Raw genomic sequence first — 26,201 nt, forward strand, 5'->3', positions numbered from 1 at the left:
TCAGGCCAACAAAGTCGATTTCCGAGGCAGTTACACTTTCCACCTCACGTTCTAGCCACCTTTAGGCGTCACTTCAAAATACATTTTCTCTCGTATTATTGTAGTCCGATGGATTATCATGCTCGGTATGGTATACACCGTGGCATACACTATGGCTGAACCATGATTGACATAGTTTTACACACTCAATTTGCCGTACGGGAGGGAGTTGTGGTCGCTGACCTCCTTGCCATCCAACGGCCAATTGAGGGCACGAAGTCCGAAACGGCGAATCGCCTTACGGACCTTGCGCGGATCCAGCCTGCTCTGCAACTGGGTCAGCTCTGATGTGCAGTCATCAACAGAGTCAACCAGTCTTCGCGACGTCGTGAGCACTTGACTATTCGGGACATCAAGAAGATGCCGACCTCCTCGGAGGGTTGTGCCTAGGTCGTATAACCGGCTTCGGAGGCCTGTGAAGTGAGGTGGGAGCCAAACCAGTCGCATGCGCACGGACGAAAAGTGTGTAATTGGGCCCATTACGCGGGGTAATTGGTACAGTAGGAAGGAGGGACAGCTGGTCAAATGTATTGCCCAAGAAGGGTTGGTAAGTCACCTGATATCCCCGCCCACCGGACCTGGCCGCTGAGATATAAAGCTGACGAATTGCTCTTCGCCGCCTCACCATCGACCCCTTTACGTTAGAATTTTCCGCCCAAGATTTACCCAACACCCTGCAGAAAGGCTTATCTCGATGGATAATAACCTACCGGATCTTCTGCGGGATTACGAATTAGTGACGCAGTTCCACGGGCGCCATACCATCCACAGGTTTGAAGACCCTGATGCGCCCCCATCGTCCCCACAACGGTGGGAATATTGGGAAAATGAGGGACGGATTGGCCGGGGCGGCCAAGGGGAAGTGTTCTTACAAAAATGTACCAGTGGCAGTCGAAGTTACACCCAGCGCGCAGTGAAGAAGATCCCACTTCCGTATGACGGTGGAAGACGACGGTACATTCGAGAGATCGAAACCATCATTAAATTCTCGCATGACAGGGTATGTACTAGTCATTGTTGAGATGCCTTGCGACAGAGCGGCCATTTAATGCGTTAACACCAAGTGAGGCTAACTTTAGATGAGTAGTACTCGAGGTACTTCGCGAAGACGCTGGGATGGTACAAATCAAGCGACTCGTTGTGGATCGCCATGGAGTATTTCCCTACGGGGGATTTGAATACATATCTTGGCGAACGCAAACGTCCGCCTTTGTCTGAAGATGACTGCTGCCAGGTCACTAGTCAAGTCTTGCAGGGCTTGGCTGTCATGCACGGAGCAGGTTTTGCTCACCGTGACATAAAGCCTCATGTGCGTGTACTCCAAGAAACTCAGGTACTGTGCAATGTAGCATTGAGCAAGGGGCTAACACCTGGCACTAGAATGTTTTGATTCAACAGTGTCCAACATCTGTACCGCACGGTCCTTGGTGGGTCAAACTTGCAGATTTCGGACTCAGCAAGAGGTTAGGAGCAGCTACTAGCGACAGCACTATGGGGATGGGCACCGAAGAATACAAGGCACCCGAGCTGTTCGACTACGGCGTTCTATCGGATATCAATTACCAGGCGGCAGATATGTGGGCCTTGGGCGTCATGACCTTCTTTCTATTGACGAAACGCCCTCTATTCCAGAGTCGACGGTCCATTGTTCTATATAATGGGCCTCCTGAAAGCCTCTTCCCCAGTGGTTCGGTAGATGATTGCCAGCTCAGCTTGGACGTACAGGCTTTCATTGGTGCTTTAGTGAGGCCAAAACCGGAGGAAAGACTAGGCTCTGAGGCAGCTAAGCGCCTTGTATGGGTTTATCCTTGGATGCCAAGGGTACCAACAATTCCAGACGCAAACAGCGAGTAAGTCCAACAACCCATAGAATGCTTTGAGCCGATGGCTTAACATGCTAGACCCTCGAGCTCACCCTCCAGAAGTCCAGTCGACGAAGAGAGGGGGATGGCAAACGTCGCTTTAGCGGAATGGACTGACCCCACAAGTCCGGGACAGAACGGAGAGACGCAAATCTTTGTAGCAGCAAAGGAGGGACACGTGGAGGTGGTCAAGCTACTTCTTGAGAATGGTGCCCATGTCGCAACTCCGGATAACGACGGGTGTACGCCAGTCTTTGCAGCAGCAAAGGAGGGATACGTGGAGATCGTTAAGCTACTTGTTGAAAATGGAGCCGATATTACAACTCCTAATGACGACGGGTTGACGCCAATCTGTGCAGCAGCAAGCCACGGACTTGTCGAGGCGGTCAAGCTACTTCTTGAGAATGGGGCCGATGTCACAACTGCGAATAAGAATGGGTGGACGCCAGTCTTTGCTGCTGCAACTACCGGATATGTGGATGTGGTCAAGCTACTTGTTGAGAATGGGGCCGATGTCACAACTACGGATAACTACGGGAGGACGCCAGTCTACGCAGCAGCAACGAAGGGACACGTGGAAATGGTCAAGGTGCTTCTTGAGGAAGGGGCCAATATCACAACTCCGACTAACTCCGGGTGGACGCCAGTTTTTGCAGCAGCAAACGAGGGACACGTGGATATGGTCAAGGTGCTTCTTGAGAAAGGGGCCGATATCACAACTTTGGGTATGTTTGGGAGGACGCTAGTCTATTCAGCTGCAGAGGGGGGACACGTGGATGTGGTCAAGCTACTTCTTGAGAATGGTGCCCATATTGCAACTCCGGATAACGACGGGTGTACGCCAGTCTTTGCAGCAGCAAAGGAGGGACACGTGGAGATCGTCAAGCTACTTGTTGAAAATGGAGCCGATGTTACAACTCCTAATGACGACGGGTTGACGCCAATCTGTGCAGCAGCAAGCCACGGACTTATCGAGGTGGTCAAGCTACTTCTTGAGAAAGGGGCCGATATCACAACTCCGACTAACTCCGGGTGTACGCCAGTCTGTGCAGCAGCAAAGAAGGGACACGTGGATGTGGTCAAGGTGCTTCATGAGAATATGGCCGACATCCCAACTTAACTCTGGCTCTGGCTCCGTGCAATAAAATCCAGATTTGTTGGAGGGATAGGTGGAATTTACTGGAGTACCACCTGGGCGAACGCGGCACATGTAGTTTGCCCAAGGGCGTTCATTTCTGTAAAAAGTGCTACTATATAGTCCTATCATCTTCATTCTTAGTGCGCCAAATGTCATATCTCTGCATGTAGTCGATATAGGTCTAGTCGCCTTTGAAATCTTTGGTTTCTTTCAGGTACAGTACAGTACGTGCACAATTGTATCCACGGAAAATCTGTTCTTGGGCAGCACTTGTGTTTTGTCCTATGCTCACTATCTGGTACCCAGCCGTACAATAGCCAGGTCTTCGGATTATGCTCCTCCCGAATAGCACGAGCCCTTAAACCCCTCTTGTAGCCTCATTTGGTCGCCTTTCAAGGGTAGCCTGCATAGATATATCTCCTGAACGCTACCTTACGATGGTTAAAAGAAAGATTCTGACTCTGACATTATTACTATCTCTTTCCCAATGTACATTGCCATGGTCTGCCGTATGAATAAACGTAGGCCAAGATGGCCGTCATGTCGTCATCCCCATCACGTCAGGAACATCAAACAACTATCTCGTTTAATCGACCTAGAATCAACTCATTGAACTGCACCCCAAGAAGGATACCGTCGGGATCAACCGCCGCCTGCCGCGTTACATCGCCCCCAAAATCCTCGTTGTCCTCATCAAGGCAGGTCAGACACGAGAGCACGACCTGGGAATACTTTTCACCCATTGCCTGCGGGAGCCTTTCTTTAGCGAGCTGCTCCATGTCTTCCTTGGCCTCAAAGATCATACGCCCGGTGTCAATGTTTCTATCTGAAGCAGTACCTCCAGGACGCATTACCCTGGCCGCAAAGTCACCGATGGGCCCGCCGGGGCTGGGCCTGTCGGATGGGTAGTCGACAAATGACTCCCAGAGACCAACTTCGAGTAGGCAGACGCCAAGGCTGTATATGTCATGCTGCATGCGATAAGAATCCTCGGGATACTCTCCCTGCCGGGTTGGGTGCCGATAGATGTCGCGATACCAGGCACCATCTCCCTGAAGGCTCGTAGCGCCACCGGCAGAGCGGAAGTGGTCAAAGCCTACGAGGAATGTGGCGCTGTGGGAGGATTCGAGGTCCTCCAGTAGCAGGACGGATTCGGGGTTGATGTTCTTATGAACAAACTTGAATGTATGCACGTAGCTGACAGACTTGGCCAGCTCCCGCGCGATGCGTACACGGCGGGTCACAGAGAGACCTGCACCACTGCGTCCTGGGTATAAAATAAGGGTTTGACGCAAGCTTTGCGGGATCCCCATGCCATTTGGAATGCGGAAGATCAAATTGAAAGAGAGGGTACGAGAAGGCTGACGGGGATCAGTGACCCGCATGACGCCCTTACAGTTGAGGAGACCAAAGGCTAGCGGATCAGCACGAGACAGTTTCTGAGCTAGGTTGCGGATGTCGTCTGTCATGGCTTCCTGCATTCCGGGTTTGCATGGGCGTGACTCGACGATATACCAGCAGTCGCCGCGGCTGGCTGCTTTGGTATTGGTGTAGGGTATGGGTCTATACTCGAAATGAGCGGAGGGGAGGAAGATGGGCTGCTGAGGGCTCTCGGTGCGGAGGGCAGTCCTTATTCCGTCGGCTAAGGACAATGGCGAGGCAGTTTGGTGCAATCCCGTGGCAAGGGCGATCCTGGGAGGGCAGTGTTCAGACGGCTGTCTCGATTGTGTTCTTCCGGAACTAGACGGCGACGCTGCAGGATTGGGCGAAAGGGGCCGTGGTGACGATGACTGGGCCCTACCGGGGCGCGGTTGCAGTGAGGCTTGGCTTTGCATCATCCCCCAGCGAAGCTGCTCGTCAATAAGGGGATTCTCAATGTGCATGATGAGAAACCACGAGGGATCGAACCGCTGCTGCCACTCCTCAAGATCCCGAATTACTGTGTCGAGGGTGGCTTTGACGAAAGCGTATTTTCCTTTCCGGACTCCCCTAGCGAATCCCAAGAAGCCTAGCCTCAGCTCCACACCATTCTTGTTCTTCTTCTCGAGGACACCCTCAAGGCTAGTGACAGCTGATGATAACTTGGTTGCGAGGATCCATAGAACACTTTCTAGAACGCGGTGATGCTCGGGGTCAATAATGGGCGTGAGAGGTTGGAGGAAGTCAACCTGGATCCGTGTCCGAGTCCAGCAGTTTTCGACAAGGGTTATCCGCTCTTCCACCTCGTTGTCAGCGGCCCTATAGTCTTTAATCTTCTCCCTGATGTATTGAACGCATCTAAGCCGATTAGTATGGCAACTCACATTAATGGTAAAGAGCATGATTTCTGAGCTACGTAAGTAGGCGCCGGCCTTACCATGGTAGGGAGCAGGGAAGGAAATGAGAGGTTTTGTCGAGGAGAAAGAGCATAGAATCGCACATACCTTGCGCAGACTTCAATGCTTGTTACGATGGTACCTGGCTCAATCATTTGGGATAATTTCAATGATCTTGACTAAGTGATGAACTTTTCGTCTTTGAGGAGATGAGGGGCTGGTGCGGTTTGGAGGATATATAGCTTCAATCTGCCTTGTTACGTATCGGCCTCACACAGTGCCGTCAGGTCCAGTGGCAGCAAATTTAAGTTGCATTTTGCAGGGCCCCAATGATGGGTGGTGTTTGCGTAGGTCGGTAAAGGATTAGCAGACAGTTTCTACCCAAAAGACATCATTTAGTGACGAACTCGGCAATTCCTTCTTATTTCGACTTGATCATCCCTCAAAATTGAGAGGGGTCATTGCAATCGGCTTCGCTAATTTGGTCAACGTTAAGGGGCTACAATAGTGGCTGTCGTATGTTTCGCCGGAACGTCAGCCATCAGCCACGAACGGCCAAAATAGCTCATTTTCCAGTGAACGTAAAGAGAGATAAGTGGAAAGTGGACTTGTACTGCACTGTATGTAGCCAGGGTTGAGGTTGTGAACCTAGCCCGGCTGTGCAGCGACCCACTACAGATTTTTCAGCCAATAAGTGACTCAGCTAACTACACAAGCATTCCCAGCAAAACGGCAAGGCATTCTTCAAAGCTGTGTGGACACACGATTTTAAGTTACTGAAGTCTAATGTGAACAAGGCAGCCTCACACATAAGTACGACCTAAGCCCGCGTATCATGATGCCCCGAGGTATCGAATCCTCATTTAGTCACAGCTCCCTCTGCATTGTGCACCCGACTTCGTGGCTGAACCGCTCAGGGAATGCCTCAAGGTACTTCGGAACGGCGTAGCAGTTTGCGTGTCAGAGAAACCGCTGACGCGACCCATCGGAGCTCCGCGGGCCAGACCCGCACACCCGACTTCGTTGTGCGCGCGCGAACCCCGACTAGCGTTGCAGATAAGTTTGCTACCATTTGACATAGATCGTTCGATTATACTTTCGCGGGGCTACGGCCCTGCGACCGAAGGCAGGTATAGGTACAATCTATACGAAAAGTCCATCTGAAGATGATGCATGTGAAGATCATTCATGTGGGGATGATGCACCTAAACCTGTTGAGGAGTCGACGGAACCTTCCGCTCCACATCACACCTACGTCTCATTGTAGAAGGGTGTGCATCCCGCGTAAAGCATTCTATTGAAGGTTCCATTTATACTTTGGCGCGTGGCTATAGGAAAAGTTTAAGAACAGACCGAATACATGGAGTGCGAAACGCATGGCTTCCGGTCCGCCTTTCTTCGGCGATCTTCTTTAGTACACCCACTCACCAGAGGTCCGCCGCCCCTCACAGCATCGGTCGGCAACACTCATGGGAAATGAAACTGTTTTCTCGATAGGACCCACTTCACTAAGTCCTCCTCTTGTAAAACAGTTAGCTTTTGGGCCTTTTCCATTGCAGCGTGGATGTTGACGGCGCCATTGCACCGGCCCCTCAATGTCGAGCGGGAGATACCACCAAGACGAGCTACGGTTGCAACAGTCGACGAATTTGCGTCCTCAATGGTTGCTTTTATAATACTGCGATCGGTATCTTGAGATATTGACGGAAATTTGGAGTCAATAGAAGACGATTTGCGGTTGTGCGAATTGAACGTTGTTGAGGATGATGATGTAATTGAGACGTTCGTGATGTGGCGGACCTTGGGGGTGGCGGACCTCCGGTGAGTGGTCTACATCTCAGCCACACCGGAATGATCCTCCTAAGGCGAGAGCTGAGTTACTTATCCTGTGATGAATAAAATGTCGAAGTGCGAGTATTAGGTTCGGGTCGAAAAAGCAAATACCACCAAATGGGTGTGGATGCGGCGTATGCATTCCACCGTAGCCAACAAAGCCAATTTCTGGCCAAGTCAAGGTCAGCCCTGTAGGTGATCTCGAGCCAGCCGAACGGCCAGAGCGGCTCCTCGCGGCAGCGAACCTGCGTAAACCTCGGTGATAAATTTAGATCTGTTACCTGGGTTTGTTCAGTATCATAAATTTTGATTCCACTAGGCATTCATATTGTTAAGTAGCAACAAACCACATTGATTTCAGAATTCTGGTTGCGTAAAAGTACTCTTTCCTATCAAGTCCCAATGACCACAACCTGTGCCTTCTCTAAGACAATCTTTGCTCCTGGGTGTTCCTCGGGTATTTTAGACAAGCCGCCGAACAGGCAGAACTGTATCTTTCCTGTAAATTCGCCGTGTCTGATTGACTCGTGGGCGAATTCCTCCACACAATCAGTCCACTCGCTCAGTAAGGCCCGATGGGGCGGCTTTTCCATAATAAATGTGTCTCGGGATTTGCGCGTCATGATGGCCAGAGAGTAAGCCTCTTCACAAAGCTTAACTAGTGCAGCCCGACCTCTCTCTTCATCTTCATGATTTGTCGTGAGGGCGGGCAGCATGAAATCCCAGATCCTCTCGAACGTTTCTTTTGGCGCGTCCGGCTCGGTCCGCATCAGCTCAACACACTTCAAAGTAGCAAGTCTCCAATCGGCCATCTCCCTTGGGTATCGTACTGCGACTGATCAATCGTTAGCGAGCTATGTGTACCTCAAGCCCAATTACGAGGGAGTGCATACTTTGTAGATTCTTCCAATCTTGTTCGATTTCAGTCAAGCGCCGCTCGAGCTTGTGGTCCTTATGCCCAAGACCAAATTGCGGCCGGCTGAGTAAATTCTCATCTAGGATGTCGAAAACCTTGCCCCTAAAGCGGTTCTCGAAGTACTGAGATGGAATGCGCTTCGAAACAAATGGCTCGAAGAAGCTTCGGGACTCGTTACTCCGGTCCCCAGCAGAAGAAATCCGCTCTCTGCTATACAGCTTCCTCACAACCATGTGAGCCAAATTCCGGACCTCCATAAACTTGGCTTGCACGTCGCCGTCTAGGATGATGCCGCTTGGAGCTTTGGTCAAAATGCCGCGCAGGTTGGCCAGTTTGTCTTGGAGTTCCTTAGCTCTGTATTGTTCTTGGAAGAGTTGGCGCTTCATGTTTTCCTGTTTGTCAGTAGCATCTTTCACCTGCGACCGCGCCTGATCAAGTTCTGACTCCTTCGTAGCCAAGCGCACTTTTAAGTCGTCTACCTCCCTCTCTAGACTAGCGCCTGGAAGAGGTGCTTGGTCGGTTGCAGGAGCGGCCGCAGGCCCAGGTCCATCCCTACTAGATAATTTGCGCGTCTTATATGACCGTAGGTCGCTCTGTTAGGATTTCGCGAATCTTAGCCATGATAGGTGATTCGGGGAGCTTACAAGGGATCCTCCAGGGAAGCCGGTTGAACTTCTCTGCTCCGGAATAGCTGCACACTCGAGTGTACCAATGATAGTTTGGCATTCCTTTTTGATGATATCCCTCACTTGTCCAAGGTGCGTCGTAAGGATCTGGTTGAGCTCCTCGACAGACTGCCGATCGCCTCTCCAATCCATCGGGTCCCCTCGACATGCTGCTTCGTTTTCCATTGTAGTCAGAGCGTATCGTGAAAAGTTAAGTGAGCCGTCTTAATGATGATGCAAAGTGAACTCCCTTAAAAGACTCCAAGACCCCGTAATGTTCCTGCACAGAGATGAGACACGGCGGCGTTGGCTGGATACCCACTCCTGTCCGTAAGCCGATATGACATGTGCTTAGAGCCACATCGGATCGGACAACATAATCACTTGGCGCGCACTGTCTCGGTTTTCTGACCTGCGGTGACGTAATATAACTTTATTTGCCGCCTCTTTTTGCATCTGATTGGTACTCGAAGCCTAGATGGGGTGTCGGTGGCGTGTCGTATCCTTGAGCAGACGGAGTGGCGTAACACCTATACCTAGAACATGTGATTCAATAAGATAATAATATCATAATCATCTATGAGCTGGCTTGGTGTGTACTTGCTCTAGCGGCGTCGTCTCAGATCATCCATATCATCATTTCATGGGCTGATTCTTGAAGTTACTTGCAGGCCAGCGAGGCTCAAAAGCTAGATGATTCAAACCAGGGTGGGTATAGCTACAAAGAATAAAGTTCCTCATACTAGAAATAATGTTAACCTAAATTTAGTCCTTTTATACAGCTAAAAGTGTGGTGACCAGACAGCGGAGGATGCCGCGCCCAGTGGCACTGAGGCTTGGTTAGAAACGCATTTTGACCGGCCACCAATCCCTTCAACTAAAAGCTAAGAATTCACCGTCTCGCCTCACTTCTGATCTTAATTCAATTCTCTCACCCTTACCAAGCTATTTCATATCTTATCTCTACAACGTGAGCAATGAGTGGCGGGCTCGTTAAAAGCATGGCGGACCTAATGGGCAAGCCAAGGGTACTGGGGGCTGAGGACCGAGTCGTCATTTCTCTGGACTTCGGAACAACCTTTTCTGGAATTGCGTATGCTTTCTGTAATCCAGCAAAGAAGCCAGTTGTTACCACCATAGTGGATTGGCCGGGTAGGATTGCCTGACATAACAACTCTGGTTTCCCCTTGGACTAGCGAATCTACGCTAACATCCTTTCTGATCTCCAGGACTTGAAGGCCGCACACAGCCGAAGACACCGACCAAAATATCATACGCTCCAGACGATGCGAAACAGTTCAAATGGGGAGGCCAGCTGGACTGGGAAGACGACTGCGTTTGCGGTGTGAAGCTGCTTCTCGATCCAGACCAACCGGAGCCTTTATACCTCCCAACAGGCAATAAGAAAAAAGAGATCAAAAGGTTACCTAAGAACCCCGTTGACGTTGCGGGCGATTTCATTGGAGCCATATACACCCACGCCATGACTAAGATCGAGTCTAAAGTCCCGAGGGAATACTTCCTTCTTTGTGAGAAGCAGTTTGTCTTAACTGTACCAGCTGTATGGTCAGATAAAGCAAAAGACAATACACTTCGGGTTGGTATCTCCTGATTCTGCAGAAGTAACGCGACCCAATAGCTGACATATTGCCAGGCGGCAAAGAAAGCGGGGATCCACCCAGTGAGTCTAATAAAGGAACCAGAAGCCGCGGCACTGTACACCATGTACAGCCAGGAAAGGGCACTAGGGGTAGGTTAGTTATGCTCTTGCTGGGTGATTCTTGAACGTTTACCTTACTAATCCAGATCGGGGATGCCTTCGTTTTGTGTGACGCAGGTGGCGGAACGGTGGATCTAATCACGTACGAGGTAGTCGCAACAAGACCGGGTTTGGAGCTAGCCGAAGTTGTTCCAGGGTCTGGTCAGTAAATCCCAAATCTAGAAATAATGGCACCTAGCTCTAATGCGGGAATAGGTGGCATGGCTGGCTCTCTTGGGCTGAACAAGAGATTTGCCGAAGCGGTCCAGGACCTTGTTGGGGAGGAGGAATGGATAAAACTGAAAAAGGGCAAAGGATGGAGAAAGGCGTACGAAGAATTTGATCAATATGTCAAGCGGCGTTTCCTCGGTGACACTGAGGAAGAGTATTTGATCAACTTCCCTCAAGCTGGTTTGGAGGATAATCCGTTCGAAGGGCTTAAGAACGATTGCTGGGCCATGACTGGGTGAGTCTCGCCATTTAACCCCGCGCTATGTATGAGACTGACTCTGGCGAAAATGAAGAGCAAGGGTGAAGCAAGTCTTCGACCCTCTTGTAAACGATATCCTTCGCCTCGTTGACGAGCAGGCCAAGAATGCCCTTATAAAGAGACAGGGTCGGGGCATCAAAGTCAGAATCACTTGCACATCTCAGGAGATCTTTTCTGACTCTTCCAGGGAATATTCCTTGTTGGCGGCTTTGGTGCTAGCCAGTATCTCAAGGAATGTATACAAAAGGCGCACCCTGATGTCCAGGTGGGCAATCTCAATGATTCTTCGCGGTGCTCAAGTTCACACTTTGCGTCAGGTTATACAGCCCGATGATGCTTGGGCCGCAATCCTCAAGTAAACGAGACGCTCTTTAGGCCCTGCCTCTGACTTCGGCTAATCCATGCATAGGGGTGCCGTACTGAGCCGATTGCCACACCAGGCAGTTGTGGTCTCGACACAGGCAACACATCACTACGGAGTAGCTGCCTTGTCCATTTACGAACCGGCTATTGACAAAGGGCGGCCAACTGAGGTTGGTCAGTATGATGGAGTGACGCGGACTATGAGGGTAAGAGAGGCTAGTTTCGAGATCCTTCCTTGAAAACAGCTGACGGAACATAGATGACCTGGTACATATACATTGGCGAAGACCTGAAGAGAGATCAGATGATGAAGTTCTCATTTTATCGGACTTTGAACGCGGACTACAACAACGATGATCTCATCTTTACGGACAAGCTAATCACATGCGTTTCGCCAATCCCGCCTAATCATCCGACTCAGGACACTAAAGAGAACTGCACCCTACAGGCGGACTTGCGGGATGTAGATAGGGCTCTCTTTAAACAGAAGACAGGCATTGGTGGCCTCACTTATTACGAGGTGCACTACGATCTTGCTGTATCGACGCAAGCTGCGAACATGAAATTTTGGTTGGAATTTCAGGGGAAGGAAGCAGGATCTGTTAACGCTGACTATAATTGAACGTCGGTGTCATTGCTAAGGTAAATTAGGTAATGGTAGGGCTTGGCAGTTAGTTTGCACCATTTTGTATTCGTCGATAGCTTATGGCCTTTCAGATGTGCTACAAAACTCACGCGAAGCAGCCAGACGATCCCTAATTGTCATCCACTGTCGCACGTAGTCTTCCCACCGATGAATCAGAGCCCTTACCAGTGGAGGTATCCGCGCCACTTGCCGCTGCTGTCGACCCAGGAGGTAGCTGTCCAAACATCACATCTCCAGATCCTGCCAAGATATAGGGGGCCCAGATTGCCGGGTGTTTCAAGTCGACGGTTGCATCACCCCGAGCATAAATCCTCAAGGTGGCGCTAAGAGCCTCCTCAGATATGGCTGGGTCTCCAGCTAACAGGGGTACAACGCAAGCCATCTCAACGGAGGATAGTGCTTACAAGCCGGATGCAGACAGTGGCCTTCAATACCTCGTATTTGTGGCTTGGCTCTCACCTAGGAGGCAGCCGATGTCTGCCTTGGCTGGTTCGCAGTGATAGTGGCGAGGAGCAGCTTCACCACCGCCTCGTGTCCGTTGGCGGCGGCTCTTTGGAGTCGACGTGGACCTTGCCCATGTCGAGGAGCATCTTGACTACCGCCTCGTGCCCATTCTCCGCCGCCCACGAAAGAGGTGTCTGGCCGTGCTCGTCTTTGGAGCCGACGTCGACACCACTCGTGTTCAGAAGGATGTCTGGCCGTGCTCGTCTTTGGAGTTGACGTCGGCCTTGCCCGTGTCGAGAAGCATCTTGACCAGCGCCTCGTGTCCGCTCTTGGCAGCCCATAAAGCAGGCGTCTGGCCGTACTTTGCTTTGGAGTCGACGTCGACCTTGCCCGTGTTGACAAGTGTCTTGACTACCGCCTCGTGCCCATTCTCGGCTGACCCTGCAAGAGGTGTGTGACCGCGCTTGTCTCTAGAGTTAACGTCGACCTTGCCCGTATCAAGAAGGATCTCAACTACCGCCTCGTGTCCCTTCTCCACGGCCCATGAAAGAGGTGTGCGGCCATACTTGTCTCTCGAGTCGACGTCGACCCCATCTGTGTCGAGAAGCGTTTTCAGCACATCATCGTGTCCGTTGGCGGCGGCCCATGAAAGAGGTGTTGAACGCCCTGAGGATAACATGTGCCGGCTAATTGAAAATCCGGTCCCGGATCGCGGTCATAACTTCGAGCCGATAGACCTTCTAAGCCGGGCCCCTGTGATAGCAGCTTTGCCCTAGCAGCCGCTGTTGCTTTTCCAGGAATTTATACCTATTTCCCTAGTAAAAAGCTGGGTCAGCTACACGAATAGCTGGGTCAGTCATCTATTGCAGCAGCACAAAGCCGGCAGCCCTCCATTAAAGCCATGGTCGCGGTTGTTGACTTGGAAGCCGACCTCCGTTGCCGAAGTCTACATATGGCCTGCGATCTTGATTTATATGCAAATTCACATAGAACCAGCGATCGAGGACTATTGGAAGGTTTCTGAACCGCAGGACTTTGAGGCAGACCACCCAGTGACTAAGTATATGAGTTATGACCGCTTTATACAACTATCACGGCATCTTCGTCTCTTCAACTTCACAACCATCGATGAGGGCCCTGATGTGACCTTTTACGGCCGGACCTACAGCCGGGTCAGAGCCTGGTCTGACCACATCAGGGTTCAAATCCATACCACGAAATCCACATATGGATCCATAATGTGGATCCATATCCATTCCATTCCATTCCACGTGGGCTTCAGCATTTCTATATCCACGCCACGGAGCCCCTTCTATATGTTCTATATGTAGAAATTATAGAAAGGAATAGAAATTTTAAATAGGGTTTGAAAATACCTGGATTTTCTTATAAAATAATATATACCCTAAGTACTTTCTATTGCCCACAATAACACAATAATATCAATTTGCTACCCCATTTTATCTATATATAAAATTTAAATAAGTCTATTCTAGGGGCTTTACTATTACTTATATTACTATCCTAAATTAAAATAGCCACCCTCTATCCTACCGAGTTAACTACACCCGTCCCAGAACGTATAGAAGAAGACAATTAACGACTCTTTTAGCTCTACAAAGGCTGGACCTTGACGGAGAGAGACGGCCAAGTACGTCAATAGGTATATAAGTTCGGCTACGATATCCAGAATGCATAGAAGCGGGAACGCCGATGGGTGTGTTACCTTTGCATCAAGCAAAAGCGGCCGAGGCTAAAGAGTTATGCCACGATGCAATGGATCGGTATGGCCGCCTAATGAAAGTAGATTCTAAAGAAATACAACGCCAGCTTGGAGTAGCTGGCTTCACAAATATTCGTAAAACAGTTATTAAAGCGTATTATAATAACTGGCCTGAAGATTCTCATAACAAAGAGGTAGATAATTGGTTTAATTTTGGATTCTCTGTTAGTCTTGCAGCTCTATTATACACAGCTATAGTCGAGACGCTAAGGATATTTAAGAAAGAAGTAGAGAGTCTTTACAATAAAGTTAAGAGTAAGATATATACGCAAAGTTATTATATATATTATATAATATAAGTCTTTATATATACAGCTTTTGGGGTTATTACTGACAGCTGATAGAGATATATTTAGACAGTAAGAAAACTGGAAATAGCTTCTAATAACTCTTCAGCTTATTTAAGCTAATCTATTTATTACTATATGTAACGGTTGTGTCTTCTGGTCTGCTGTAGATGTAGTCTAGGGTAGGTAGAGGGGTAGTTGCTGGTGGATAAACCGTAGGTTTATGTTAGCAGAGCGGTTAGGGCGTTAACTTACTGGTAAGTATTACGTCTGGTAATGGTTAAATACAGTGATGCGTAGCGAGTCAAGGTGATTGAGGTAACTAAGTTGTATTGATAGCTGAGGGGCTGCCCATACTAGATGTGCATTCCTCAGTTGACTATATACTAGGGTGCTTACCGTGTCCTGTTCCTTCTGCTCACGTTGCTTACTCTTTGGGGCGTTGTGTGAGTGGGCGTCCGTAGTTCTGCTCACTCCGGTTTAAGTGGGTCCGCTCACTCCGGCCTGAAGTATCTCCGTACTTCCGGTTCTGCCGGCCCTGACTGCTCTGGCCTCCCAAGAGGTCGCCCAGGCTGTGACAATTCTTTAAGGCGCGCTATGTTTCCTGGCTCTGCCTTGAGAGCTCTTATCTATCTTTATTTGAACTTTAGCCTTCCAGTTCTTCTATTCTTAAATCAATTCTTTAGCATTTTTAGCGTTATATTCAGGCACCTAAGTTAGCTTCCAGTTAAAGATATAGTACTTAATACTATTTTAGCAGCAGGAAGGGACGGAAAACAACACCCAACTCATTAACTTACCCTAGGGGAAATACACAGAGAGTCGTCGCACAGGCGTCTTGGCCGGTCAGCCCGAAGCTGCACCAGATTACGCGTATGAGGTCGGATCAATCTGAGGCTCATGTCTCCTGATAGGGAAGCATCTCATGAGGTAGAATATCGGGTCGGTCGCAGGAAAGTTCGCTGGCAAGGCATCAATGGGGCCTGCGGCAGCCCGATATCTGAGGGAGGTTGAAGACGGAGGTTGGACAGGGAATGTAGTAACGGCAAGAAGGCTCAAATAAATCTCTCAAAAATAAAGGCAATTAATTAATAGACTCCCTAGCAGCCTCGAGTCCTTCCGGCCTCTCTGACTTTTAGGAAGAAATCTCTGATGAAAAGGAAAAAGCTATGATTTTCCCCAGTGACGGCACTGACCTCCCCTTTTAACCCCATCCGGGTCACCCTAGAGACATCCCCGCTAGCGACCAGCTAGCCCAAGTGTCCCTAACCGCCTGTCACACTATTAATCTACTTTTCCCCGATAATCCGTCTAATATCCCATTTTTTAGAATGCTTATTAAATAGGATATCTGATGTAATGTTATTTGCTAGTGGTTTTAGAGGAATTTTAGTTAAAGGCATATTTAAATTATCCTCTAAGAAATAGTCTGGGAGATTTTCCTAATTAAAACTCACGTTAGAGTTATTTGCAGTTATCTTTTTATAATATTAAAGATCTCGGCGTGTAGTTTAATATAAGATTTAATCTTGAAATTATAATTATATATAGATATACTAAAGTAAATATTTATTATTAGTTATATAATTAAATTAGGTTTAGAAAGAGTACTAACTATATATATACTAACTTAATATAAAGCCTTGAATATTAAGTTATGCAAATATAAATAAAATTAAATATCTAGTATCTATTTTATATTTAATTTATATAGATACTTTCCCTTAGTAAGATTAGTAATATAAATTTATAATAAAATATTCTATATTAGAGTAAGAAAAAACTTCTATTTATTTTTAAATTAAAGTTATTTATTTTTAGTGCTATAGCTTTTAAAAAAACCTCTTCTAGCTATATATAAATTTATCTAGTTATATTACACCCACTTTAATATATTTTATTATATTAGCCTATTTCTGTCTTATCTAATCTAATACCTTCAGTCTAGCCCCTTTAAGTAACTATTTATAAGGTAAATATAGGTTATAATAGTCCTATATTATATTAATAGTAGCAAATTAGATACTTACCTAAGTTTAGCACTCTTAGTAAAGATAATCTTATTGCTAAGTATAATTCTATAAATAAATAGCCTACAGCCTTTTAAGTATGCTTTTATATTATATTTTAATAATATAACTTTCTAAATATAAAAAATAATAATTTAAAAGCTTTTACCTTTAAATAATTATTTAAAAATATTTAGGGGGAGACTTTCTCTAGTAATAATAAAATATATATACCTCCATCCTCGTCAGACTTATAGCCCTCTTTAATAGAGCTGTTTACATAACTATATACACTCTTAACACAACTTATAATTCCTCTAATTTTTTTTTACATCTTTTAGTTTTTTTAATTAGAAGGACCTAACTAATAACTTTATTAAGTATATTAATACTAATACAGCTAATACTAACAGTCTTACTGGCTATTATAATAATGCTATTTACCTAGATATTAATACTATTACTATTAACTTAGCTAGCAGCTATAAGTTCGTCCAGGTAACTTCTTAATAGGCCTTTACTTATAGCCTTTTTATTACCGATATTGCCTATATATCTAGTAGTATCTGTAAAATTTAGCCTGCTATATAGTTTTTTAGACCTAATTAGCCTGTCTTTAAAGAGATTGATATTATTAAGAGTATTAATATACAGACCTATAATATTATTACTCTTTATACTAACTCTAGCTATAATATTTCTAATAGGGGCACTATTAAGAATACTACTCTTATAGAAACTAACTATAATATTAGTAAGACTAGAATAGGCTGCAGTTAGATTACTACTAATAACTAGAATTATAGTAATAGCTTTAATAATAATAGTAGTAATATATATATTATAGAATAGACCCCAGACTATATCTCTATATAGTTCTTTCCCTATAACTATATTCCTATTAGTATCCAGGGCGACAATCCAGACTTATTTACTTAGAGTCTACCTATTGCCTATTTTATTAGTAGTTCTAGTTGCAATATAGATATATATTTTTAGAATAACTACCTTATTTTTAATACTATTTTCTACAGTAATTAAGCTGGCTCTACTAACATTTAAAATAATAATATAAAGTACTTAGCTATAGGCTCTACCTATAATAAATTCGTTACTGCTAACCCCACTACTTTTTTAAAGGCTTACTAACTAATTAAGTTTATTAAAGTTTTTAAGTTAACTATATCTAATTATACTACTAAATATAGCCTATTATATAGCTACTTTCTTACTTAAGTAGCTTATAGTATTTATATAGATAGTATATTTAGATAAGGTAGAAAGCAAAGTAGAGAAATAGATAGAGTACTTTATAAATACCGGGATTGGGTCTTATAGAATAGTACTTATCTCTCTAAAAGATCTTATTAACTTAAAGAGCTGCTCTTATACTCTTAAAAACCTTAAAGAGAGTTAAGATATTAAGTAATTAAATATATTTAGATTTAAATTATATATAAAAATCTGCACTAACATTTTCTTCCTATTAGCCTGATTCTACTCTATATATAATAACTAAACTTTTTAAGTCTTAGCTATATTTATTAAATATTCTTACTAATTAAAAGCCCTATATTATATTATAATTATAAGATTAACTTTACTCTACTAAGATATCTATTCTCCTCTTTACTAATAAGAACCTAGATTATATAACTAAAAGCAATTAATAGGAATATATAATAAATTAATATAGATATATAAGTCTTAGGGACGTATGGATTTTATAGCCTTTAATTTGTCAGTTATGTTTTTATTAGTATAAGTAGAATTCTACTAAAGATCCTAAAATATAGAGTACTAGGAGCTTAGCTCTTCTTAATCTTACCTAAATACCTAGCATAACGCAATTAAGCTCTCTATTAGCAATTTATCCACTACCAGTCTCTTAACTATCTACAATTAGGACCTTTATCATCCTCCAGTCTGGGTCACCTTCTAGCTCAGAGAGCAATTCAAGATATTGAACCCGAAGCCCCAGTCCTAATGACTAATTACATTCCCAAAAATAACAGTAGCAGGGCCGACAAGCCAGTACCCAGGCTAGTACCTTAAATTAACGCTAGATATAGAGCTAGTCGGCTATTCTTAGAGCGAGAAGAAACATATTATCGAACGGAAGATGCAATTTATATTTAGAGATAAAGGAGTTAATAGGAGCTGCTTAATTGCAATAAGGAGATTCTTCTCTTTATAGTAGTAAGAGGAGATATAGATGGCTGCTCTTAATGGAATTGGCCCAATTCTATATCGAAATTAATATTTTATTTTAACGCCTAAATATAACTAGTTCTAAAAGGCTGGCTTTAACTTGGTTGCTTCTATACTAATAAGATCTAAGCTTATTAAGAGTGCTGGCTTTACCACCTTTGCTAGAAGGTATTTATGGGTCTAGAAAACTTAGTCTAATTAGATATTAGAAAAAATCATATGTCTCTGAGACTTATGCATTCGTATCAATTCTTTATGCATCCCTATCAATTGCCAACTAAATATCTTGGCGTATATTCATATATACTGTACGATCAGCTGCATATAAAATGCCTTTAAAGTGTACTGTGGATATTCAACGCAGCCTGGCTAGTTGCAGTCTTTTACAGTACAATTCAAGGTGCCATCCCGGCCCTGAAATTTCCTAGAATGCAATCGACGACCCTCAACATGGCTCGATTGAACCAGCATAGCAAGCACCTACCGGATAACGTCGGAAGGTTTTCGAAGAGAGTCGATGCTGCACTACCAGGCAAGCACACTCGACAACTATACGACGGCTTGTCATGGAGAGAAGCCAGCGTGCTGGCGCAGCTCAGGACAGGCATGGCCAGACTGAATGGATACCTCTTTCGGATCACAGTAGTACCATCACAGCAATGCGCATGTGGACAAGCGACAGAGACGGTTGAGCATTTTCTCTTCCGATGCAGAAAATGGACGGCACACAGAGCTCCATCGACATATTCGGCATCACCCATGGAGGCACAGCCCTGCACTGGGCCGTAGAGCTGGGGATGACTGGACTCGCAAGAACTCTCGTCTCATGCGGGGCAGATATCCAAAACGCCTTCAAGGGAGTAAGACCGGTAGATATTGCTATTCGGAGGAACAAACCGGAGATCCTCCGCGTATTTCTTGAGGAGTTACGTCAAAGAGGCGAAACCCTCGCCCAACCGGGCCTCCTTTCTATACCCGGCCCGACTAATAAGAGCATCTCCTTTGGCATGTAGTTCGAGAATTACGTTGTCCAGGCCATAGCCTTATATCTATTTCACGAACGGCTAGTATATAGAGGTAAAGGCTAGGCTAACGCCTTGGAGTATACTTTACTTATTCTTTGCAAGTTTAACTTAGCTCCGAAAGTCCCAATATTAGCACTCCCTTAGCTCCTATAGTTAACAGGGGATAGTACTGCTATCTTAAAAATCCTTTCTAAAGAAGATTTTCTAGGAGGGGGCAGCAACCAGGTAAAATTCTAGGCTGATATTGCAGAGAAGATCATTAAAATAGCTAAGCCTACAAATATCTTATACGCCATAAAGTATGCCAAGGCATACTCTACCAACAGTTACATTCCAAATATAAAGAAGCTTCTAGACCTCTATATAGAGAGTTTTAAATATAATAGAACTGTAGTAAATATAATTGCCAGTAAGAGTATTAAGATAAATTTCCTTATATAACAATCCCAGATACCCTTAATAAGAGCAATTTTAAGCTGGAATTTTAAGATTACTTCTACTTTTATCTAGTATAAGGCCGATATTAATGCTATGTAGAAGCTAATTTATCCCAGTTAGCCTAATAAAGAGTATCCTAATATAAATATTCTCTTTAAATATCTTATAAATAACCTAGATATAGCCTTAGTGCTACTAAGATACCTTCTTAAATTATTATACTCTAAGAAGAACTTAATTTTATTATTTATTATAATACCCAATAAGAAAATAACTATATTGTACCTTACTTACCAATTAGAAAACCTCCTAATCGTGAACTATATCCTTAAGAAGTTCAACACCCCATATCACCTTGACTTTATTAATAACAGAGGTTTTATAGTATTGTATTTTATGGTTTTTTACGGCTATGCTAATATTATAAGAAAGCTATATAAAAAAAAAATACAAGTCGACATCCTTATAGGGGATAAATTTGTAAGTCCCGAAGGCCGCCGCAACACCCTAGACTACTACTATTATCTACTTAATCTAGATATTAGTAATTTACAAGACTCCTATAGTATAGTTCGAGACATTTAGAATATCTACCTAGGCTGCTTGGAAATCTTAAAAATACTAGTATACAAGCATCAGGCTGTTTATACAGTTAATTTAGAGGATAATAACAATATAATTTAGTGCATCAAGCTATATTTCTACATAGCATAGAATAATATAAGCTGTCTCCTAAAAGTTATACTAGAAGACCTCCAAAACAATCCCAAATCTAGCATGCCCTAGCAAGATATATTAGACTAGCTTCTAGCTAACACTACACTAAGAAGCTAAGCTAGTAATATAAAACTTCTCGTTAAATATAGCGCAAATATAAATTAGATGCTCCATGGAGATAAGTAAAAAACCCTCCTTTACCAGGTTGTTGCAAATAGAAATGCCAAAATAGCCTACCTACTTTTACGGGCTGGTGCTAATATAAATGCCTATAATAAGGCAAGCAAGACACCCCTCTTATATAGTATGCAATGCCAGGATTTATATATATATTAAGTGCTAAAACATTTTAATAGAATAATAACACTAAAGAGAGATTCTATAGCTTGAATTCTAGCTAAGAACATAGGCGGTAATATCAAGCGCATAATAGCATCTCTATAGGACCGGAATATTCATATAATTACTAAGTTAAGAGGGGAGCCCAGTAACAATAATACAGTACATAAGAGTAATAAAGCTAAGGGGAAGGAAAAAGAGAAATAAGATAAGAACTAAGAATAATACCCTTCCCTTTTCTAGTACTTAAATACTAAGACCCCCCTCAATACAAAACAACAGCTTCGCAACAACATCATCTACAAATACCAACGCCATCCTCCCTCCCCCGGGAATATTTACTTCATCCCACCTAAAATTATCATCCAAGCATACCATTATCACATCCCAATATATTATACCCATTCTATATACAATAATCCCCGAATAATTCAGCATATACATCTAAAGATCCTCATGCCTGTTAAAGCTCAGCAAGTCCTGCTACATAGCAATCTCAAAGAGCATCAATCCAAGCAAGTAAATATCGTACTTTAGTCGAAACTGCATATATATGCTACTACATAGATCTAGATGCTGCCACAAGCGGAGCGGAGAGTCGGGATTGTACATATTAATAGTGATTTCCCCTGGCTTTTTGCAACGCAAGATATCAAAACTAATAATAAGAGGTCGGCTGAAGTTGATAGCGCCCTAGCTGGTGCGGGATCGGAAGAGGAGAACGTTCCAGCTATAGAGGCTCTTATAGACCCAGGAGATACTTAGTAGAAATAGGATACCATCGGCCAGGGCGTGGGCTAGATGGTAGTGCTCCTCGAGGGTTAGTAGGGTGTTGCAGCTAATGCATTTAGCTATACCAAATATTTCAAAATTGCGCCGGCTTGTAGTAGGGAGAAGGGAGTAGAGCAAGATAGACTCGCGACTTGGGTCTGCTAAGTCGGAGAGAGAGTAGACTAGGCCGAATTGTATATAAGTGTAGCGGATATAGCTATAGCAACCGGGGAGTATCTTAAAGTAGAAATAGCCTGCAAGCTTAAGAAGTAATATAAGAGTAGCAATCTATTTATTAAGCAGCTAGATATCAGCGTCGGGGAGGGAATCTGGATATTGCGTCCCTTCTACTAAAATTATAGAATTATCTAATTGCAGTTTGTATAGAGTGTAAGTTTATTTCCCTTAACTAGGTACTTAAGGCCCGACTAGTATATTCATCTTAAGGACTATCTATTTTAACTCTAATAGCAATATGCCTCCCTTGAGTCTCTTAGCCTTGATAATAGCAGCGGTGTATATGGCCTGGTATAGATTAACATAACCAGCCCGTATTACCATAGCCTCTCTAATATTTCGCAATTTAATCGGCTCGGCTACAACTAACAGCATTTTAAGACTAACAAGTCGCCCAGTTATATCAACTCTATTACCACTCCAACTAAACAACAGAAAGATCAATTCTAAGCAGTTATTAAGATCCCTTAACATCTTCAGGGCCTCCTCGAGCTTCATGCTATTACTTATATCATTAGAAAGCAACCAGCCAAAATTGACCTTATAGAAGAAGTTTACAGCTCAGCTACACTCCTATCAAATAGTAATATCCCAAGATAGCATTACAGCAACTTATAGACTGGAAAAGAAGAGATTAATATTATAGAGTCCAGTTGGCGCTGGAATCAAGGCCGGCAACGGGGTAATACCTTACAAAACCTGCCCAGGACGGGTAGAGGATAACAACAACCCAGAGGTAAGATCTATAGCATACTTTCCCCTCAGCTTATTAAGTTTCTTAAGGCATCTATATACCTTAAAGAGAATTCCCAGAACTATCTCCTCTACTGTCCTATAATCCAGGGTAGCCCAGTTAGCATCGGCAGCAAGGAGGATACATCGTCGCAGCAAATTATCATAGACAACAGGCTCCCCGGACGCGGGATCTTTAGTAATAAGCCCACTTACTTGCACCCAGCTTTCAAAGCGAAAGTATTCAACTGCAATAAGAGCAGATAGGGCGCCTGAGAAACAGTCAAGCGTTAGCTAAACCACTCCATCCGCGACCACCGGAGGTCATACTCACCAGCAGTATCTGAGAAATTTCGTGACGACGATATATGGCGGTAAAGGTGAAAGACTTGGTGAAAGAGGGATGCCGAATTTGATAAGAGGTCCATACTGCCTGTCGTGTTCGCGATCGCGATACCTTCGCTTCCTCATGTATCCGCTTGGTACAAGTCGTCACGGATGAGTATCCGGCGGTAGGTTGTTGGGTGGGGCACTGGCCAGGAAGGGGAATTACAACTACAACCACCAATCCGTTTGAATGGGTCTCACGTGCTTCGTGACAAGGCAGACAGCCCTCGGCTGCAGGCAGAAAGTGAGATGGTCTTAGCCTCGTATGCAAGATGGCGTGGCGGGGCACTGCCTCCTGGTTTGGCAGCATCGTAGCCAATCGAGCTGGAGACGCAGCACTGTTTGTTGAATCCAGAAGGGGCTCAGTCTCGGGCTGAGAGGTGGAAAGCAAGGCGGATTTAATATTGCAGCTATTGTCCACACCAGCACGTCGTCCAATACATCCATGGCGGGGCAGCCGATGGAGAGTTCAGTGTTTTTTAGCCAGGCGGCCATACGACCAGCTGCGCGTGATTGGACGCCCACAGTCTGGAACCGGACCTCGACGAGCGGAACTCTGACCGGCTCTTGACGGGACTGAGGGGTGCTCTGGTATGCCAGGGAGCTTGGAATAATCGAGTGAGGGTGTCCTGACCTTCCTCCGGCTCCGTTTCCAGTGCGGCGGCCATCGAGATCTTTCAGCGTGCGGCGGATTTCATCGATCCGGACCCTGACCGGCTTTTTGCGGGCGTAAACGCGGACACGCTGCTGTGGTCGGTGCCCCACTTTGCAAGTCTGGCTTCCTTATCAGACTCAATGCAGCCGATTAAGCCCATTCGATCACCTCAGCTCAACTAAGGTAACATAGGGTTCGGACGGCAAAGTGCACAGCTGTTTTGGTGTCGCTGCAGGTTGTAAATCAGGCAGCAGCGGTCCAAGGGGATATTGATTGAGAAAATGCCGCAATTCCTTGACTTCAGCCGTCTTGGCTGCATCCGGTGAACCAATTCGGGACAACACATGGTATATTTTCTCTTTTCGCGAGAATAGAGACAACAAAGGTAATCCAATCGGCTTTACGCGACCGTCACGAGACGGGCCGGTCTTAGCAATAGTATCTAGTGAGCCGCCGACGAAGTGTGCTATGCATACAGTCGACGACCCACTACTCGCCTCATCTGACACCTGACATGCCGTGATCCCGCAATGCTGCTGAGCTGACAGGCCTCCAACAAGAATCTGCCTGACTGAGACTGACATGCATCTTCTTCTCGGCAATCACATCTTTGTCTCTCCTACGCGAGGAAGCGAGTTGCCGAGCTAGACGCACATTTCCAAGGCTTCGGTTTTGCTTAGCTATTGATTGTGAGTTTCTCGAAATGATCATCGGATGCCTGATGCTCCCGTAGACCCTTCAGTAAATGATCGGCTGCATGCATTTTGACGTATTACTAGCTACATAAAGTAAGCCTACGTGCCCCTGCAACCTTCCAGCAAGCCACCTCAGCTCAACTAAGGTAACGTGCAGTTCGGACGGCAAAGTGTATAACTGTTTTGGTATTGCTGCAGGTTTGAGTATTAGGCAGCAATAGGTTAATGTATTTACAGCAACGTTGGTTGATAAAATATTGTATCTTGCCGGTTTATCCGCGTTGGCTGCAGCCAGTAGATAAGCAATTTATGGGTCCTCGTATTGTATGAGGCAAGACAAGAAGCTCGGTTACAACCAACACCTGCAATGCAACAAGTTTTCTGCTTTTAGGGCGAATAGATAACGCAGATCATCTAGTTCTAAGCGATCTGCGCGGGGCGGGCCGATCTGCCCTACCTGCGACTTGGTGCTGGCAAGGGTGTACGGGGCAAGCGACACACTTTCAGCCACCCACCGTCAGTTACCCACTGCTGCAACCTTCCGTGTCACCTCACAACTGAGACAAGAAACCACGGCCTTTGATTCCCTATCCGGGTGCACTTGCTGCTGAGCCGTCAGTTTCTCCCCTCACTGCCCCACCACGACTTCTAATGCATCTGACCCCTCTCGCACCGGAAAGTGACCCGTCAAGCCGAATAATCGCCTTCTTGGCTTTGGGTCGCTCACCCCTACCTTTGTCTGATGATCAAGCGCTACCAAGGTCTGATACCCATTTGCCCCCACCACGACATAACCAACTTGCCTCCAACCAGGTCTGACGTGTGCCAGCGCGGTACTCGCCCAATAATTCCAAGGCCTTTTGGAGCATCACCCTTCCCTCGTTGATGTTGCTACTGTTTCCCTTCCTCGGATCGTTCGCATAATCGACTTCTCCTTCAATCGCTGTCGCTCTCGTTGTGACTCTCGTTGTCGCTCTCGTGGCATATCGACTGCTTTTGTTCGGTTCTTTCGCGGTATCCTCGAGCTTCCGCTTCATGCTTCGAAGCTTCATTGGCGTCGACACGAGGCCGCTTGGCCCCACCAAGGTCTCGGCACCTGCCGGAATGGGCATGATGAAAGCTAGCCCACTACCTCGCAACTCTTCCAATTCAGATAATAATAAAGATTTCAAGATAGATCCCGTCAATCATTCGATCAGTATCTTTCGTGTGTGTACAGTGACTTGCAGGGAATGTGCCTGGAGGAACTACGAAGTAAGTTCCGAAAGGTTCCTTAAGGGACCGCAAGGTGGCTGTGGCTGCGTCTGGTGGAGGAAGAAGGAAGCAAAAACTTACTGCCTGGGCTTGACCAGACCCTACAAAAGCACAGACCACTCTTCCTTCCGTATTGGGCCATTACATGGTGTATCACATAGTAGGTGGCCTTTGCTTTTACTGTACTGCAC

General features: G+C 45.4%; 12 protein-coding genes across 12 annotated transcripts; 7 read left to right on the top strand and 5 right to left on the bottom strand.

Annotated features, from left to right (window-relative positions):
* Window positions 1-644: 644 nt before the first annotated feature.
* On the top strand, window positions 645-2,051 carry BGZ61DRAFT_467864 (kinase-like domain-containing protein). The gene is made up of 3 exons (XM_046247821.1): window positions 645-1,039; window positions 1,127-1,348; window positions 1,420-2,051. Exons 1-3 carry the CDS (start codon window positions 734-736, stop codon window positions 1,891-1,893), a joined length of 1,002 nt encoding a protein of 333 aa, XP_046094196.1. The 5' UTR covers window positions 645-733; the 3' UTR covers window positions 1,894-2,051.
* On the top strand, window positions 1,987-2,496 carry BGZ61DRAFT_373810 (uncharacterized protein; the record flags this gene model as incomplete). The annotated part of the gene is made up of 1 exon (XM_046242280.1): window positions 1,987-2,496. A coding segment is annotated over one exon (510 nt), but the record flags the coding sequence as incomplete, so codon positions are not given.
* A 56-nt stretch (window positions 2,497-2,552) lies between these two features.
* On the top strand, window positions 2,553-3,205 carry BGZ61DRAFT_467867 (ankyrin repeat protein). Its single transcript, XM_046247822.1, has one exon. The coding sequence runs from the start codon at window positions 2,629-2,631 to the stop codon at window positions 3,019-3,021; it is 393 nt and encodes a 130-aa protein (XP_046094198.1). The 5' UTR covers window positions 2,553-2,628; the 3' UTR covers window positions 3,022-3,205.
* A 296-nt stretch (window positions 3,206-3,501) lies between these two features.
* Window positions 3,502-5,928, bottom strand: BGZ61DRAFT_435191 (uncharacterized protein). The gene is made up of 3 exons (XM_046243986.1): window positions 5,463-5,928; window positions 4,831-5,316; window positions 3,502-4,731 (listed from the first exon to the last, which is right to left on the bottom strand). The coding sequence occupies exons 1-3, from the start codon at window positions 5,507-5,509 to the stop codon at window positions 3,609-3,611; spliced, it is 1,656 nt and encodes a 551-aa protein (XP_046094199.1). The 5' UTR covers window positions 5,510-5,928; the 3' UTR covers window positions 3,502-3,608.
* A 1,651-nt stretch (window positions 5,929-7,579) lies between these two features.
* Window positions 7,580-8,954, bottom strand: BGZ61DRAFT_487128 (uncharacterized protein; the record flags this gene model as incomplete). The annotated part of the gene is made up of 3 exons (XM_046249934.1): window positions 7,580-8,022; window positions 8,081-8,675; window positions 8,748-8,954. The coding sequence occupies 3 exons, from the start codon at window positions 8,952-8,954 to the stop codon at window positions 7,580-7,582; spliced, it is 1,245 nt and encodes a 414-aa protein (XP_046094200.1).
* Window positions 8,955-9,246: 292 nt separating this feature from the next.
* Window positions 9,247-12,002, top strand: BGZ61DRAFT_500616 (uncharacterized protein; the record flags this gene model as incomplete). Its single annotated transcript, XM_046251582.1, has 11 exons — window positions 9,247-9,260; window positions 9,796-9,920; window positions 9,998-10,365; window positions 10,423-10,518; window positions 10,575-10,689; window positions 10,744-10,993; window positions 11,052-11,157; window positions 11,205-11,282; window positions 11,335-11,372; window positions 11,427-11,550; window positions 11,640-12,002. The coding sequence occupies 11 exons, from the start codon at window positions 9,247-9,249 to the stop codon at window positions 12,000-12,002; spliced, it is 1,677 nt and encodes a 558-aa protein (XP_046094201.1).
* Window positions 12,003-12,708: 706 nt separating this feature from the next.
* BGZ61DRAFT_541516 (ankyrin repeat-containing domain protein) lies at window positions 12,709-13,149 on the bottom strand (the record flags this gene model as incomplete). Its single annotated transcript, XM_046255055.1, has 1 exon — window positions 12,709-13,149. The coding sequence occupies one exon, from the start codon at window positions 13,147-13,149 to the stop codon at window positions 12,709-12,711; it is 441 nt and encodes a 146-aa protein (XP_046094202.1).
* A 1,091-nt stretch (window positions 13,150-14,240) lies between these two features.
* Window positions 14,241-14,519, top strand: BGZ61DRAFT_308407 (uncharacterized protein; the record flags this gene model as incomplete). The annotated part of the gene is made up of 1 exon (XM_046238775.1): window positions 14,241-14,519. A coding segment is annotated over one exon (279 nt), but the record flags the coding sequence as incomplete, so codon positions are not given.
* Window positions 14,520-17,158: 2,639 nt separating this feature from the next.
* Window positions 17,159-17,329, top strand: BGZ61DRAFT_373818 (uncharacterized protein; the record flags this gene model as incomplete). The annotated part of the gene is made up of 1 exon (XM_046242282.1): window positions 17,159-17,329. A coding segment is annotated over one exon (171 nt), but the record flags the coding sequence as incomplete, so codon positions are not given.
* A 3,014-nt stretch (window positions 17,330-20,343) lies between these two features.
* BGZ61DRAFT_373816 (uncharacterized protein) lies at window positions 20,344-20,808 on the top strand (the record flags this gene model as incomplete). The annotated part of the gene is made up of 1 exon (XM_046242281.1): window positions 20,344-20,808. A coding segment is annotated over one exon (465 nt), but the record flags the coding sequence as incomplete, so codon positions are not given.
* A 2,108-nt stretch (window positions 20,809-22,916) lies between these two features.
* On the bottom strand, window positions 22,917-23,970 carry BGZ61DRAFT_204762 (uncharacterized protein). Its single transcript, XM_046237951.1, has 3 exons — window positions 23,350-23,970; window positions 23,236-23,291; window positions 22,917-23,119 (listed from the first exon to the last, which is right to left on the bottom strand). Exons 1-3 carry the CDS (start codon window positions 23,714-23,716, stop codon window positions 23,084-23,086), a joined length of 459 nt encoding a protein of 152 aa, XP_046094206.1. The 5' UTR covers window positions 23,717-23,970; the 3' UTR covers window positions 22,917-23,083.
* A 1,369-nt stretch (window positions 23,971-25,339) lies between these two features.
* On the bottom strand, window positions 25,340-25,868 carry BGZ61DRAFT_594775 (uncharacterized protein; the record flags this gene model as incomplete). The annotated part of the gene is made up of 2 exons (XM_046256867.1): window positions 25,340-25,381; window positions 25,419-25,868. One exon carries the CDS (start codon window positions 25,866-25,868, stop codon window positions 25,503-25,505), a length of 366 nt encoding a protein of 121 aa, XP_046094207.1. The 3' UTR covers window positions 25,340-25,381; window positions 25,419-25,502.
* Between the last annotated feature and the right edge of the window lie 333 nt (window positions 25,869-26,201).

Source organism: Ilyonectria robusta (assembly GCF_021365365.1).
Source record: "Ilyonectria robusta strain PMI_751 chromosome Unknown BGZ61scaffold_64, whole genome shotgun sequence".
NCBI classification, from domain to species: Eukaryota; Fungi; Ascomycota; class Sordariomycetes; order Hypocreales; family Nectriaceae; genus Ilyonectria; species Ilyonectria robusta.

Coding starts and splice junctions, on each gene's coding strand:
- BGZ61DRAFT_467864 (XM_046247821.1), top strand. CDS start 734: ATGGATAATAACCTACCGGATCTTCTGCGGGATTACGAATTAGTGACG. Junction 1,040..1,126: donor TTAAATTCTCGCATGACAGG/GTATGTACTAGT, acceptor TTAGATGAGTAG/TACTCGAGGTACTTCGCGAA. Junction 1,349..1,419: donor ACCGTGACATAAAGCCTCAT/GTGCGTGTACTC, acceptor ACCTGGCACTAG/AATGTTTTGATTCAACAGTG.
- BGZ61DRAFT_467867 (XM_046247822.1), top strand. CDS start 2,629: ATGTTTGGGAGGACGCTAGTCTATTCAGCTGCAGAGGGGGGACACGTG.
- BGZ61DRAFT_435191 (XM_046243986.1), bottom strand. CDS start 5,509: ATGATTGAGCCAGGTACCATCGTAACAAGCATTGAAGTCTGCGCAAG. Junction 5,317..5,462: donor AGCATTGAAGTCTGCGCAAG/GTATGTGCGATT, acceptor TAATCGGCTTAG/ATGCGTTCAATACATCAGGG. Junction 4,732..4,830: donor CCGCGCCCCGGTAGGGCCCA/GTCATCGTCACC, acceptor CTGCCCTCCCAG/GATCGCCCTTGCCACGGGAT.
- BGZ61DRAFT_204762 (XM_046237951.1), bottom strand. CDS start 23,716: ATGCTGCCAAACCAGGAGGCAGTGCCCCGCCACGCCATCTTGCATACG. Junction 23,292..23,349: donor TTCTCAGATACTGCTGGTGA/GTATGACCTCCG, acceptor ACTGTTTCTCAG/GCGCCCTATCTGCTCTTATT. Junction 23,120..23,235: donor GCTTTGAAAGCTGGGTGCAA/GTAAGTGGGCTT, acceptor CCTGGATTATAG/GACAGTAGAGGAGATAGTTC.